Source organism: Chaetodon auriga, chromosome 13, assembly GCF_051107435.1.
Source record: "Chaetodon auriga isolate fChaAug3 chromosome 13, fChaAug3.hap1, whole genome shotgun sequence".
NCBI lineage: Eukaryota > Metazoa > Chordata > Actinopteri > Chaetodontiformes > Chaetodontidae > Chaetodon > Chaetodon auriga.
Genome location: NC_135086.1, coordinates 7,270,625 through 7,286,633, shown reverse-complemented (window position 1 = coordinate 7,286,633; position 16,009 = coordinate 7,270,625). Strand labels below are relative to the sequence as shown.

Sequence of the window (16,009 nt, the reverse complement as noted above, 5' to 3'; positions counted from 1 at the left end):
GAACCCCTCAGAGAGACAGGCTGAAAGAGCGAGAGTGCCCTTGTCCCAGAACAGACATACTCCCTGTGGACAAAAGCAAGTTCCTCGGCTTTGCTTTACAGCCAGCTACAGAGCTGACATGACACAGTTTCAGGCTGTTTTGCCCCTTTTTGTTTTTCAGTGCCTGTTTCTCCCCTCGTTTCTTTTGTGTACCAGTGGGGACTACTGGCGTATACAAGGAGGTTTTCTCATGGTCAGCGGCTCAGTGCATTGTTTGAAAGGAATGCATCATGTTTTTAGGAGGTGTCCAGACTTACCTGTTGAGTGATGATAACGTTAATTGCCCACAACAAATCCAAACAAACCAAAATCTGTCTTTGCTTTGTGCTTATGTTGGCTTAGAGCTGGGACAGAGTATTGACCAGGAACATGTGCTGGCTGTGCTCTGCTCTCATAGGACAGACCAACGTGCCGACGAATAGCTGAAACAGAGATGTTAGACAATGCATTATCAGAAAGATAAGGATGGTTAATATTGGGGCTTTTAGAAAAGGTTGTTATTTGGCAGTGGACAAGCATTTTCAAAAATAGCAGTTTCTGCTCTTAAGTGCCATACCACAAGATCATTTGGATAGTTACCAAGGCTAAAGGCTAAGGAGCCAACCATTTGTCAAAGTCTTTGCAAGATCAGTTGCATAAAAGGCTGACACAAACTGAAACCAGAGTCTGCCTTAAAAAGGCAGTGATGTAAAGTATGAAAGATTTCTATGAACATGCAAAAACACAGGTGTGATCCTTTTTAAAGCTGCTAACTTTCTTTAAGCTCTTGAATAATGAATAACAGATATAAAGGCTGGCTGTTTCCGAAAAACAGGTTTTCCTTGTTTACACGAGACTCAAGTACTTCTCTGCTGTCCGCCTGAGCCGTTCCAGCTGATCTGGCTGAAACTTTAAAAACTAAGACAAATGTCCGAGCCATCTGTGAAGCCACAGAGCGATGTTGAAGATGTCACGCTAAACCAGAGTAGCTGAAATACTTCACCCTTGACCAGAGACCAGAAAATGTATGTCCAAAGTAGAAGCATTTACAAATAGATTAAAAAACAGAACCCCAAGAGTGAAAACTGCTACGACCCTCACCACTGCATCTCTAGTGATGGATGGCTTGGTTACACAAGCAAAAAGAAACTGTGCATATTGACCTCTAAACATGTTAAAATCATCTTACCGTTAGTCTTTTAAGTAAAGAAGATTAAGCCCCATTTAATAGGACACGCACTTGTACAAGACATAAAATGCCAGTCAAAGGCAGATTGTTTCAACATGCTACATAAATTGATCTTAATCCTACGGTCGGGCCATCTGGACCAAGCTTTGTGGCTTTGCATTGATCGACCTCAAGCAATGTTAAACCCCCAGTCCTGTCAAATGCATCATCCCGGTTATTCTCAAAGTCATTTTTAGCAAACAAAATGGCTCCACTATTAGCACGGTTCAAGCTACTTCACCTGTACCTAAGCTTTGGTCAGTTTTAGTTAATTCATTTAGGCTAATTTATTAGCAACCCTAGCTTGTTTAAGTGATACTTAACACAAGCGTCAATACTTAAAAAAACAAGTAACACAAAATAAATAATAAAGAATTTAATAAGATTAATTTAAAAAAAAACAACAACACCAATACGTGGGGAAATTCTATGTGTAATTTCTAGCTGTGTCATTTAAAAAACGAGACGAGTGATAGCAATTGCTTGTCTGTTTGTTTTAGCATATAGCCCCATGACTTAGCGTTGGTTAGCACAAAAGCTACCAAGCTGGCACAGCTAGCCTGTCAAAGGGAAAACGTATTCTTCAGCCCCAAACGGTTGTAGTTATGTCTTCTATCTAGTTAGCTCGCAAAAAGCCACAATTAGACAAGACCTCCATGGTGTGCATAAGCTAACTCTTCCTTACAATGTGTGTTTAATTTTAGTTAAATACACACATACCTCTCAATAACACATTACTGGAGATATGAGAAGACACACAAAAAAGCTAGGTTAGTTGTGTCCACCTGCTTCCACAGTTTGTCATAAGCTAACGCTAGGCTAATAATGCTAATGCTGTGTTGACCTTGGAGACAGGAAATTGAAATTGATCTCATCTAACGTCTGTAAAGAAACAAATGTTTATTTTCCAAAATGTAAGCGTTTATTCCCTGAACAATATACTTTCCACATCCTGTGTACTTTTCATCAAGAGTGTATACAAAAAATATGAGTATATATAGTACATTTTTGTGTGGCTTTCTTCATTAGAAACAGAACTTTCAATATTAACCATGCAGTGCTTCTGCTTCAAAACATGTAAACCTAGAAGCAGCTCGACAGTTGTGGTTTCAGAAACGCATTTGGATGCATACTGTAATTTGAATTCATTTGACTTGACTGGTATTCAAATCAGAGCAGCGAGTATGCATCTCTACAGGTGATTTAAATGCATGGCTCCATGTTTGTCGTGTCATGCACAAAGCAAATTGTTTTTTCACCTCTCTCTGCGAGAGCTCTCACTCATTTTCACATTAATTTGGAAATATTTGCATTTTAATTCCACAGAAAATGTAAAAGGAAAACAGCAAATAGATTTGTTAGACAATATGGGAGATTTAATTTGGGCTAGATGTTTAGCTGTAGTCTTACAAGTAAATTAATTTGGACACAAATGGACAAAGAAGGCATGACTGGAATCCAGTCCATATTTTTGAATTAAAAAATGCTTCCATTTTGTCATGGTGCTTCCAAACCAGAAAAGTTTCTGTTTTTCATGACCCATTTTCTTGCATGGCTGAGCTTCAGCTGCCTGAAGGGCATTATCACCACAGTGACTAAAGGGGATCAGTGTTAGGCTTTAATTAAGGTAACAACAGGGGGTCTCTAGGAATCTTCCTCTTCCTGTCTTTGATCCTCATTAGACACTTGAACAGTATAAAATCAGCAGCTCAGAGCAGGTTCCTTCAGTCAAGGCCGAAGTAGTTACAAGGATTTTTGGATATGTCATGGCTACCTATACACCTTCAATTCTGTTTAAGTGGTGGGTGACTCAAAGCATCAACAAATTCTGATGTAGGGCTCGGCAAAAAATCAATGTCATGACCATTTCGCATATTTTACAATAAATTGATGATAGTCAAAAGTGACAATATTTTAACTCCAGACACATTTTTAAACTAAACTGGCACTGAATGATCAGCTGAAAGAATATGTTTGGGTCTGAAACTTTAAAAGCATGCATTGATTATCATGTTGTAAGAAAAATCATGATGGACAGAAATAGTGTTGCGATAATTTTGAAAAGTAACAGAAACAAAATTCTGTCACATCATTGCTTGCAGAGATAATCTGTCAGCCTGATAGGACGAATTTCAAGAGCAAAATAAATCCTTTTACTCCTAATCTCAGTATTGGTACATTTTTAGCATTTTCTTAACATGAAGACTGCCTTCATTGAATTTCTCACCTTACTGTCACTGCAAAGATACTTTACAGAACAATTAACAAGCAACAGATAACTGCTCAACCCCTAAACCCCCTTCAAAACCAGCATAAATCCACACACACAGTGTAAATAACACCACCGTGTCAGTCAGCAACACCCACCTACAGTCTAAGGTTTCAGGTTTTTATATCCCCTGGTCATGGACAACCCCAGAATGTCACAAATCTGTTGTCTCAGATTTCCTGGCAGCACAATGTGCTTATACAGTCAGTCCCACTGTAAAATGTACTGTACAAAGCATCAGCTGATGTGTCAAACACACGCAATCCCTAAAACAATCACTGGTCCTCTCTGTCCTCAGGGCACATAGCACAGTCTGTACGAATGTTTATTCATTGTCAAACTTGAAGTTGTTGTGGGAATTGTCCAAGCATCCTGGATGGTCTGTTTAATGTAGCTTAAGCTTATTGATTAAAGCCAGGAAAGGTGTCCGAGCAGGATTAGTTTTGCACAACGCGTTGCTTTTCATTAATGCTGTCACACCATCATCAGCTCATCCTGTGTGCGTCTGCGTCTCAGAGGATGTCTGAAATGCCTCGTATATGTATGGCAGTGCTTTTGTGTTTTGCATGAGCACAAGGACCAGTGTGTGTGTGCGCAGGTGCTCATGTGTTTCACACCTGCTCGTGTACCCCCCAGACAATAGGTGTGTGCGTGTGTGCGTGTACACATCAGCTGGAGGGAGAAGTGCAGCTGGTCCCCTATCTCTAAAGTTGTTTGTAGACTAATTGCCTGTTAAGTTCCATCTTAATTAGAGTTATTGTAGATAAACAGTGGCTCTTGCCCAGGCCCAGAGACGACTCAGTGCATATGGATCACTTAAGAAAAAGTCAGATGGCAGATGTTTCCTTACAGAAGTGAAGTTTACAGTTTAAAAATGTCACAATATGGACAATGTAATTCAGGTTATATTTTCATCTGAACTGAATTAAAGACAAATGAGTCACCTAACATGATACAACAACTGAACAACGTACTTTAATTAAAATGCATGTACCAGCTGCAGATCACACGCCCATGACAGCAAGCTTGGTATAATCACAGACAGCAATAATCTAATTTCCCCAAAATATGAAACAATATCCAGAGCTGTATTTAAAATTGTATCCAGAAATTGTACCATTCAGTCCAACTGTTTTGTGAAAATTTGCAAGACGTGTGATTGGTTTCCATTTTAACTATCTTGATTCTCAAATACCTAACTGTAAACCCATCTGAGGACCACTCATTTGTCCATCATTTCCTCAGCCAGCCAATTTAGCAAACTGCTTTCTGTCCAGATGAGGCGCCTCATAATTAACTAGCAGGTGTTTTCCTCCCCTCTACTTACAGTCGAAGCATTAGAGATGAACTAATCAGAGGCCTTTCTCCATGCAGAGCAGCATTACAGATGGCCTGGAGTCGTCTTTTGTGTGTCCCTTGCCACCCAAGCCAGACACAGATTGAAAGAAGTGTGTGTGTGCCTGTGTGTGTGTGTGTGTGTGTGTGTGTGTGTGTGTGTGTGTGTGTGTGTGTGTGTGTGGACAGGTTGTAAGCTCCACGTCTCTAGGGTAGGATCAAATTTCCCCAGTGTTTAATGAGGTATTGAGACCCCCGATGCTCTCAGCACTCAATACCATGTGCCACTGGAGCACTGGCTACAGGGGGCATCACGACTGCCTAATGGAGCAAAGAGGCCCGTGCAAGGCGTACGTCAGGGTTTTCAGCTGTCGTGCACGTGGTTATGACAGCTTGACTGTGAAATCTGCTTTATTGTAGAATTTTGAATCTAGGTATATTAAAGTCATTGTGGTTCAATCATTCTCTGTGTGTGTGCTCATACAATGCCTCATCATAGCTTTCCTTATGATAGCCAGGTCACGTGGGATTTGTTCGGTTTGGTGGAGTTAACCATTGCTCTTGTACAACCATAGTGTTACTGTAAACAAGTCTGTTGAATTTCTGGAGTGTCTGCAGAAGCTGCCGTGTTTACGCGTCCTTGGCTGAGAACACAAAGCACTGATTGCATTAAATCATTCATTTCTATAACGTCAGTGTCCTCTGTGTCAAAAGCACTGAAGAAGATCAGAGATCACATGTGGGAGTAAGCCAGTTGTGCTGAGTGCCAGTCTGATCGGCATCCCACCAGCAGCATTCACTCTACGCAGCCTCGTCCTACGTAATGTATATGTACATTATAAATATGTGGCGCTTCTCAACAGGTTGTCAGATTTCTCTCAAGCCTTTCCATAGAACTGCGCATGTGGATTTTGCAGTAGTTCAGTATTTACCTAAATTTCCCTGCACAAGAACAGCCATGTGTGAATAAGCAGTCTTGCTTAGCGTTAGTCACTCCGGCGTGTTTGTCAAATTGGCATCGCTGCAGGTTTCCATCTATCAAACCACTGCCAAGTTTATGAGAGAAAATTAATGATGCTTCGTTGTGCAACACAAAACCCCCAACTACCCATTTAGTGAGGTTAGGATTAATTTCAAACCTGATTAATTGGCCTAAAACTGGATGTTGTTTTACATGCAGGATGTTGGCTTAAGATAAAAACACTCATGGTGTCTTTCCACTCTATCTGTGGGCAGGCTCGACTTTGGAGCTTTTTACTGCATCATGGCGTCATACCTGACCTCTGTTTGCCATTCCAGTCTTGTCAGTTGGAGCACAGGCAATAACTAGAAGTTGTAAATTTCCCATATAATATATGGATTTTTTTTTGTCAGATCACCCAAATGCATTTGCACCTTACCTTGATCTGGTCTTACCTTCAGAATTCTGCATTAAAATAACTGTGTAAACTGCCAAAATACTGCATTGACCCTGTTGGGGATAAATTACCTTCCCAAGTTGAGCTTACCTGTATGAAACCAGTGTTTTCCAGCAGACTTACCGTAAAATCTCTGCACAGCAGGCCCTTAATAAGACATATAGATGTTAGGTATAAGAAAGTCTTGCTTGACATCCCTCTTTCTTACTGTTGAATAAAATGAATGATGGACAGACACATCTCTGTAAAACTGGACACATCATTTTTTATATTTTTTTTTATATATACATCACAGCTGAAGTTATTTGGCAACAAGCTTATGCCACGTGTATGATTATATAAAAAGGACTGTTTTCGAGGAGGCATGCATAAGCTTCAGCACAGAACCTGTACGTAGGTAGATTTAAGTGGGCACTTGTTGAAATGGCATTTTGACTCAGGTGGGTAGAATGAGTCCTCTCCAGCATGTGTGTTGGCGTGATGGTGAGCTCGGTGAACCTAGAGAGAGATGATTGGGAAAGTGTGTGTGTGTGTGTGTGTTCCTTTTTCCACCCACCTCTTCAACCCAAGAATAAAATGCAAATGTATTCAATTGGATAATGCAACCATTTATAATCAGCTGCTACATTTGTGCATACAGGCAGCACTCTCACACCGACTTGGTCCTTTAGATATAGACAGCGTTTATATACACACTATCTAAGGCTAGAGCGAGGTGCTACTAATACTGACAGTTTACGCCTAATTGTGTTTCTTGCAGTATGTTGGTGACAGCACATGCAATAACCACAATGTCTCCAGTTCAAGTTCGGCCTGGGACTTTTGCATGTCACCCCCTTTCTCCCCATGTCACCCGTCACTACACTTTCAAGCTGTGAAAAGAGGCAAAATTGTTATCTGTTATCTATTAAGTGTTATCTATGGTAATTTTATCTGTACTTTAGGGGTTGTGCCATTTTGCAAACCGAATTTCAGATACTGTGTGAACCAGGGTCTGTTTGGTAGCACCTACTATCTAAGCCTAGTGGCAATCATTAATAGAGAAAGGTTATGAATTGTGTTTCAAAGATAGTGCATCTACCTGCCGATTATTGAACATAACGTTAGTTAAACATTGCCCGTTCTGTCATTTATTGCCTCTGTGACCATAAGATTTTATTTCATAGATTTTCCTTTGTCCGTGACCGTCCAAAATCCATTGTCAGCTGTCCCTATTCATTGTCAGAAGAATTGGTATCTAGTGTTTTATCTGTGTACACAGCTTGTATAACAATGGGAGAGGCATACCAGAATGAAGGCAAATAGATAAGACTCACATCAGCTGTGAAGAATATTGTTCCACCATGGAACCTTATATCATTGACAATAATAAGATATATCTTCTTTCATTTTTTTTAGTGGCAATCATTAAGAGGCACACATATTTCCATTTATTCGTTGCAGGTGCTAGGTTACTTTTAGCTGCACAAAAAAAATGTATTATTATGTTGGGATACTTTTTTGGTGTCTCTTGTATTTGGCCACACGCAGCAGTGCTGCAGTTGAAGTGATACAATGTGGGATCTGATGTAGAACTGCATATCCCGCTGTTATACTGCTGCAGTGCTGCTTTCACTGCGCGGCTGGCCTTCAGTCATGGTGGGGCAGCATGCGATTGGTCACACATGAAATCAAACAAGCTGTCAAGCAGATTTGGAAGTGATTTGTGTGGATTGAGGATTCAGCTGGCTGTGGAAATTTGGCCAAGATCTCCTGAAGGGTCAGGCTGTCATTATACAGAAAAACTGTAAATGCTAATGGAAATTTAATTTGCCAGACATCGTAGCGGGGTTAAGCTTGTGTTGGCTGATCTCCGCTGTCAAGTTAGCTTTTTTGCATGGAAATTCGGACCTGGACAATCTGTATCGGAGCAAAATGATTGACAGTTATGATTTTTTTTTATGATTTTCTCAAGAAAGTAGAGGGGAATAAAGGAAAGCTAGGTTTGTATATACTGTTGGTGCATAGACTTCAAATATTCATTCCTGTTGAAACCTTTTTCCCCGATCTATCTTTGGAGCTGAATGAAGAATTTGCATGTTCTGGTGCCCAACTCATGTGATGCAGACATGAAAATGAGCCATTTGCTCCAGTTGAAATTAATTTAGGGGATTTTCTGTTGTGCCCTGATGTTGCGACATGCTGCTTTGATGAATTAATGCAAAGCGAATTAAAAAATTGATCAGTCCTGTTTTTTTTCCACTAAAGCTTGGTGTTTCATTATGAGGGTGTTTTCATTCCTTGTTGGAGGTGGTCTTTATTTTAGCTGCTGGAATCCCTGTCTGTTGTCAGTGCTTTGATTTGCTGTTGCGTGAACCCATTTGCTAAAAGTCTCCTTCCATCTGAGTTGCATGCAACGTACTCACAAGTGTGAATGACCGTTGAATCAGGGCCATTTCTCTCTTACCTTTCAACTGTAATATTTCATTATAAAATGTTTATTTTTGCTCTGGAAAAAGAGCCCCTTAACAACTTCACTCCCTCCCACCAAAGTCCCTCAGTCTGTGGCCTCCTCATTTCCTGGTGTGGAGCAGGAGAAGATGTCACCCACCACTGTGGTGCAGATGTGGGCCCAACATTACACTGTTGGTCAGACCCACAATGACTCCATCTGTTGTATGAATGGGCTCAGTAGGTCACATGGTCAGCCCGAGGCCTTGGCGTCTTTGAAAGACATGCCAAGTGATCTTGTACTAAATTAGGCATAACAGTTTATTTCTATGCAGCCTTTGTGTGTGTGAGAGTATGTGTGCAGGGGATGTTGCAGTGCCTGTAGGGCTCAAATATTACACCTTTCAGAAGCGATGAGAAAGACATCAAAACATCTTCTTTTGGTGTCAGCGAGGTCATCTTTCTACACTCATTTTTGTACCAATTGTGAGCACTCACTCAAGGAGAACTTGTCATACGAGGCTAGTACAAATTGTTTAACTAAAGGTCAGTTGGTGTGTGTATGCTAGCAGAACTATACTTCAGTGTCAGGCTGTATTTTACATTGCAAGGCCTCTGAGAGCCTGAAGTGAGCAGAAACACTGCCACAGTGGAAGGCTGAGACATGGAGAGCAGAATGGAGAGAGGAAGTCCTCAAACCTGACAGGATTGGTGCTTTCTGGGCTATAAAAAGACGTCTTGCTCCTCTGTTTCCATCATCCTGTCTGTGGCTGCACACATGTGGCTATGTATTTTTTTTCCTTAAATGTGTTTCTCTGCATCTTGGAGCCAAAAGCACAACGCCTTCGTCATTTATCCCTGTGTGAAATCTCATGACTCATGACAGTTCTCTCACCTCTTTTTGCACTTTTAACGCCTGATAATTGGGAATCATTTGAATATTCAGGGTTTTTTTGTTTTTTTTTTAAAAAATATGCTGCTTGCTGATTCACCCAAATCTGCTGAAAGAGGCTCAGAAGAGGCTTTGTTTGAGTATCGCTTTGAGGATGTTTTGCTACCTTACTCAGCGTGCTTATTTCCTGCTTTTCCAAGGCTCAGACAAACAGCTTGGGCCTGTGTTTTCCCCTGCTGTGGAACACTAAATTGCTGTGCAGCAAAGTAAATTAAAGCCCTGAACCCCCTCGAAGTTTGATGTATGGGTGGGGGAGTATCAATGAGTAATTTAGCAGAGGTCTCAGACAACCTCTAGTGAGTGTTGAATAAATTAGAGATCTGTGGCAGCAGTACTTCAGTCTGAGTTTATAATTTAGAGACTTAGAGGTATTCTTTGTTGCACCTTGTAAGTTGCACATTCAGAGTGTTCTTTTGAATATGACCATGATCTCATGTCAGATATCTGCCCCGTCTGCTGATCTTCTCCTCACCACCTGTTTCACAGCAACATGTTTGTTGTGACCGTTCCACAGATGGGCCACATCTGTCAGGACCAAGAGCTTTTTTCTGTGTGTGTGTGTGTGTGTGTGTGTGTGTGTGTGTGTGTGTGTGTGCATGCTCCCTAACCACACCAGCAGATTCGCCTACGAGCTGTGCGTGTGTGTGCGTTTCTCGCAACAGCCACCCACTCTTCCACCTGGTCGAAAGGCATCAGGAAAGAGTTGCTTCCTTGGCTGCTCCATCATAGCCAAGCGGATTTCCTGTGGCCTCTGGAGGAGCCAGATCACACTGAGATCACAGGCTACTGTAATGCCCCCCCCAAATGCATACAAATACAAACACATAGCAGAAACATAGCTGGATTTAGCATCAAAGTACGGAACAGACTTGGTCCATTTTAAGGCTGGAAAGCGAACAAAGTTGTCCTTTTAAAGTAAAAACTGAAAAACAGTTTGTAAATGTGCTGCATGTCTGCATGAGGACGTGGCTAACAGCCTCTGAGGAAGATTATTATTGTTTGCAGAAGACCTGTCATCTCGCAGTAGCTGGGTGGGCTGTGCTCCAGCCCATACATTACAGCTTCATTAGCATCTACAAATCACAACTTTAAAGTGCACTGAATCTGCCCTCGGAGTACCCCACCCTTTTTAAGATTCAGGTCACACACTGCAGGCCCATCATCTCCTCCTGTGCCCCACTTACCAGAGGTTGGTAGTAAAAAGAACTGACTAGACTATTTTCTACTGCTTACCTCATGCCAGTGTGGCTTTGTGTTCACCGCTGCCACGTGCAAACCCAAATTACAGCCTGCAGGCAGATGTGAAGGGGAGGTGCCAAGCAGCGCTTATGGTCCAAGGCCTTATCCCAGCCTAACCCCGCACACACAGCTCAACACACTGATCAGGGAGGCCTTTGGGATTTGGTGCCTCACTCACTGCTTCCTCTGCCTTTGATGGTGACCTTGGTACTTCATCATCATTTTGATTCCCACATTTGTGAAGTGGTACAGCCAGTTACCGTTCATACTGCTTTCTTGGTCCTAATGATAGCACAGTGCTCCACCCACAGGGGTGCACATTAATTGTAGTACTGCTGTTTTTCTTGTACGTAGGAATAAAAATCTAGATTAGTTTCTTCTGAGAGGTGGGTTGTGGCTTTTTTCTTTTTAAACATTTTAAACATGTAAATCATCTGCACTTGCACAGTTTTGGGTGTGGCCCCTTGCTTCTGCAGACTTCTATTCATATTGTGATTATGCGATGGCCATTTATATTCATATGACCAGCTCTGTGCGGGTGGGTGGGCGTCTGGCAAGGGACCTCCCACTCCTATTCTCCACCCCTCACCTTCTGGTGGTTCACCAGCCCCCCACCACTGGCCTCCTCTGGGGGCGTGATAATTGTGTGATGGTTTGGTCATTGTCAGGATCAGGTCAGGCAACACGAGTGTTTTCACAAAGCAGACATCTGCTGCGCTGTGCTGCCCTTTTCAACAGTGACGTAATGTCCACTGGCAAGCCTCATCCATACAAACATGGTGTACAGGAAAGGGTTGGGGTTGGGCTGTGTGGGGGTGGGGATTTCTGAGTGAGAGGCTGGTGCTTTCACGGGCAGAAAAAGATGACTTGCTGCAACTGAGGGTACCAAAACTGCAACACTGAGAGTTCCTTGTAAAGTTTTCTTCTTTTTAACAGTTAATTTTTCAGTTTCTAACAGAACAAATTGTGTGTTGGCCGAAGAGATTTATTTTTAAAATATTTTGAAACCTGCTTTGTAGACATCCATGTTAACATTGTTAGCTGTCTTTGTTCTCACACTTGGCTCAGTTTCCTGGCTAATGTGGATCAGTGGAAAATGTACGAAACCAGGAGACTGTTTCATCATTGTATGATTTGCATCCCTGCCCTCTACAGTAGGCAGGGACGTGTTTTGCTTCACCTGTGTGCTCACCTGGGTGCACAACGGACCTTTTAAGGGAGCTGGATCCAGTGTGGTCAGCCAGCTCCAGTTAATGGCCAACTGTGGTACTCGAAGAAACTACAACCCAGTCTGTTCACATGCATCCTTCTGTCATGCTGTTAGATTGCAACAAGGCCAACAAAACAGGGGCCAGCCCTCATAGTGTTCAGAAACACACAGAGTACCTTTTAAAGTAAGTTCACAAGCTAATTAACAAACCACATCAGCTTGACCTAAAGGAATTTTTATGATAAGATAATTCAACTTTAGTGTACCCCCCTTTTCCTGAGGGTTTGTTGGTGGAGGGCCCAAACTCACGGCTGATGAGGGAGAGGACTGGTCGCGGGGCTCCGTGGGCTCCAGTCCAAAACTATGTGTGATGGTGCAGAACCCTAAGCTCCATTAGCCAGCCTGAGCTTTAACTCTGTCTTGTGGCCTGGAATGCATTCATCTGGCTGTCCATCTCTGGCCCCCTCTCAGTCATGGCTTCTTTCTAGCAATCAGCTTCTTTTCAAATTGGAGGTCAGTGTTAGTTCAGTGTGTGATTATATGCTCCAAGTTCGGCTCCTCACCACACTGCCTCCACTAATACATTCATCGCTGTACCCCAAATTAGATTGAGGCATTAGCTAGTTTTTCCACGTCTTGGTGTATTTGTGGAAGTTGGACTAGATAATAATCAAATTGCAGAATGTTGCAGCATAACCGCACCGCATACGACTTTAAATGCAGTCTGAATATCTCCCTGAGCAATCACTTTGAACCCTGTCTAACCAGTGCTTCAGCCTGCTGGTTGGCGCCACGCTACATTTTGATGTACAGTGTGCTTAAATTTGACAGCGTTGCCCCTACAAGTCAAGTAACGTCAGCAGCTGCGCTCAGAGTTCAATATCCCATTTCAGACTCGGCTACAGAGCCCGTCAGTAGTGCCGTATGAAAACCACTGTCAGCATCTGTGAATGTCAGACATTCCTTCCCGCATTCACGTCTACCACATTTAGTGCATATAAATGCTTGATTAATGATATTACTCAGACCTGGGAGACTTGGAGTGCCCCCACCCTCCAGGCAAAGACTAAATTAGACACTGGGGAGAGACTATTTTGATGCATTCCTGCAAAATTACCTCAAGCTAGATTTACCCTGTGCTCAATGTGAAACGTACAACTTAAAGATGTCGATCTTAGCTAGAAACTTAAAAAGCCGTGAGATTAAGCCCTTGATGGTTTTGAAGCTGGCAGTGTTGAGTTATATTAAGACCCAGTCCACCTGTATGGCTGGTAGGATACATTGTTGTGCTCAAGGGCACATCAGCAGGACGTTCTCCCCAGCTGCATTACACTTTAGCCTCAGTTTCCCTCCTGTGATGGTCCACCAGTACAGACAGTCTCTAAAAGACTCATCTTAAACCTTGCAGGACTCATCGGGGATGGAGGTCTTGGATGAGTACAGTCTTTACCTTGTCTCCAGCTAACTCAGCAGCAAAGACATTCTGGATGTGTCACAAGGTGCAATCACAGCTATTCCCAGACATGGCTTTGGAAAAAATTCCTGAGTAATGAATGCCGAAGTACGGGGGGGACGGGAGACGAAAGCTAATTTGTAGTCTCGTGTCCTGCTTACAGGAGAAAGTTTCAACATGGTTGTTGCAGCACTGTTCTGTGACTGTTTGCTCGCCAAATGGAAGCTGTAAAAAGCAATAGCTGCGGCCTCACCCTTTAGTGTTGCTTCTTTGTGGGTGTATCACACGAAATTACAGACCACTACGCCGCACAACATAAAAAGTTGTCATTGTGATATGGCCCTCACACCATCCACACCCTCCTCTCAAACCATCATACGGGATTGTCTGCCTAAAGAGAACAAATAATATATTGTTCTGGAATCCAGTGGTGGGGGGGACTGCAATCATCAGTCCCACTTTGCCATTGTATCACTGTCCTGGAATGTATGACAATAGGATTCATGTTATAAAAGGCACTCCTCTTTTTTCATTCACCAGTCCACTGAGGGTTATTTCACTTTCTCAGTCACTAATTGCATTATTCAAACACCTGCCAGCATATAATTTGAGATGATAAAATCATGTTTGTATAGAAACTGGGGAAGAAAAGCTAGTTTACATGAGAGGAAAAAATGGCTTTTAAATGTTCTTTTTTGTGTTTGAGGGCAGGAGCTTTAGCAGCGTTGATGCAGGAGCTAAGTTTAGGAAAAGAAATAGGAAATTGTCAGTATTCCGCCAGTCCAAGCCAAATCCCAAATGTGACCCGGCCAGTGTAGCTAAATAAAGCTGCTGTGGCTGTCCTACAGATGCGACCTAATTTCCAATAAAGCCACATGCTATTGATTAGGGTGGATGCCATGTGGCTTGGCACAGTAGCGTGCCGTCTCTCTGAACCACTGTCTCTACATCAGCCCCAGAATATCCCAGGAAATGCTTGAAAATAAGGACATTATGTAACTTCTGACTTTGTGCTTTTTGTCTTGCAGCTATGCTTTGGCAGATGAGGCCTACCGTTCGCTGAGGGACCAGGACAAGGACCAGTGCATCCTCATCACAGGGGAGAGTGGGGCTGGGAAAACTGGTAAGTGGCCAAATGCTAACTATTTTTCAGCTCAGCGTTTTTGTGTTCCAGGGGAAATGTGTCTCACGATGATCACCCTGCGTCACATACACCCTGCGTTACATATATTCATACCAGTTATCCTTGGCACTGAAACTCACCTTAAGGCTACAGATATCAGTAATGCATCTGTTCCTAACATGAACTTGGAAAGTTCTTAATATATCAGAAGCCAAGGAGATTAAAAAAAAAAAAAGACTTAAAAATCATCAAGAAGAGTAAACATGTTACTCAGTAGTTAGTCAGGAGATCCCTGCAGGGTTGAAATCTATCATCAGACCGTCTTGTGTGTTCAGCTCTTCTTGTTTGAGGTGCTGAACAAAAGTTTGTGTGAATCATAGTCAAAACCTATTTCCACAGGCCGCTGTGAGATAAAGGTTGTTGTGTATAAGGCCTCGGTTTAGATTCAGATCAGATGTACCTGTATGAAAGGCAGCTTGATGACACATGAAAGTCACGTTGCCACATGAAACCTGACAGTAACTCCTGATTTGCTGACACTCCTTTTGCAGTCGACATCCACACTTCCCAGCGAAGAAACTTAAAAGCTAATGCCAGACTGCGCGTTGGACTTAAAATATTAAATATAGCTTGCTGGTGCTAGAGGCATCTGTTTCCCCCGGCCCTTTATTTCTGTTCAGTTTTTATAATGGTGAGGCCATGTTCTGGTGCAGTTTCACATACCTTACAGAAACTCAAGAGGAATGGAATTTCCTGGTCTGTGTTGGCAGCACAGTGTCGCAGGTAAAAGCCATTGAACTGGCAGAGCAAGTGTGGGAAAGCAGTTTGAATCTACCCATAAAATACCTTCCTGTACAGTAAAGACACAGACGTACATTCATAGGTAGAACTGTAAATCTTGGCCCTTGCACTGTTTTTTCATGAGTCCTCTCCAAAAGCATTTACAGCACCGTCCTAGTGCCCGGACTTGATGTTGGTGAGGATCTCACTGTCGGCTTCAAACCCAGAAAATTGTCATCTACCACACTTGACTTGCATGTGTTCAACAGACTTTTTTAAGTGTGGGAGTGATGCGTAATTACAGTGTCCATTTGGTTCCAATTAAAACTGGCCATGTGGCTTTAATCAAGGCGTGGGCGATGCTGAAAAAAACATTATATCAACATTAGCTATCACAGCGTTATCTCTGTGTTGGAAGTCCTGCATATCATACAACAATAAATTGTGCTTTGTCCCATTGTCTGTCTCTATGTATGTATGGCTGTCCCCTCCTTTATTTTTAACCTCTCACCCAACCCCCCTTTGTCTCATAACTAGTAACACACATGCATTTA

The 16,009-nt window shown here is 42.4% G+C and overlaps 1 protein-coding gene across 5 annotated transcripts in view; it reads left to right on the top strand.

Annotated features, from left to right (window-relative positions):
• The window catches only part of myo1b (myosin IB), a 59,213-nt gene that overhangs the window by 12,305 nt on the left and 30,899 nt on the right, over positions 1-16,009 (top strand). For all 5 annotated transcript variants that reach the window (XM_076746471.1, XM_076746476.1, XM_076746474.1 and 2 more), the window contains exon 4: positions 14,581-14,675. In XM_076746471.1, the coding sequence (XP_076602586.1) occupies positions 14,581-14,675 (95 nt within the window). The remainder of the gene's footprint in view (positions 1-14,580; positions 14,676-16,009) is intronic.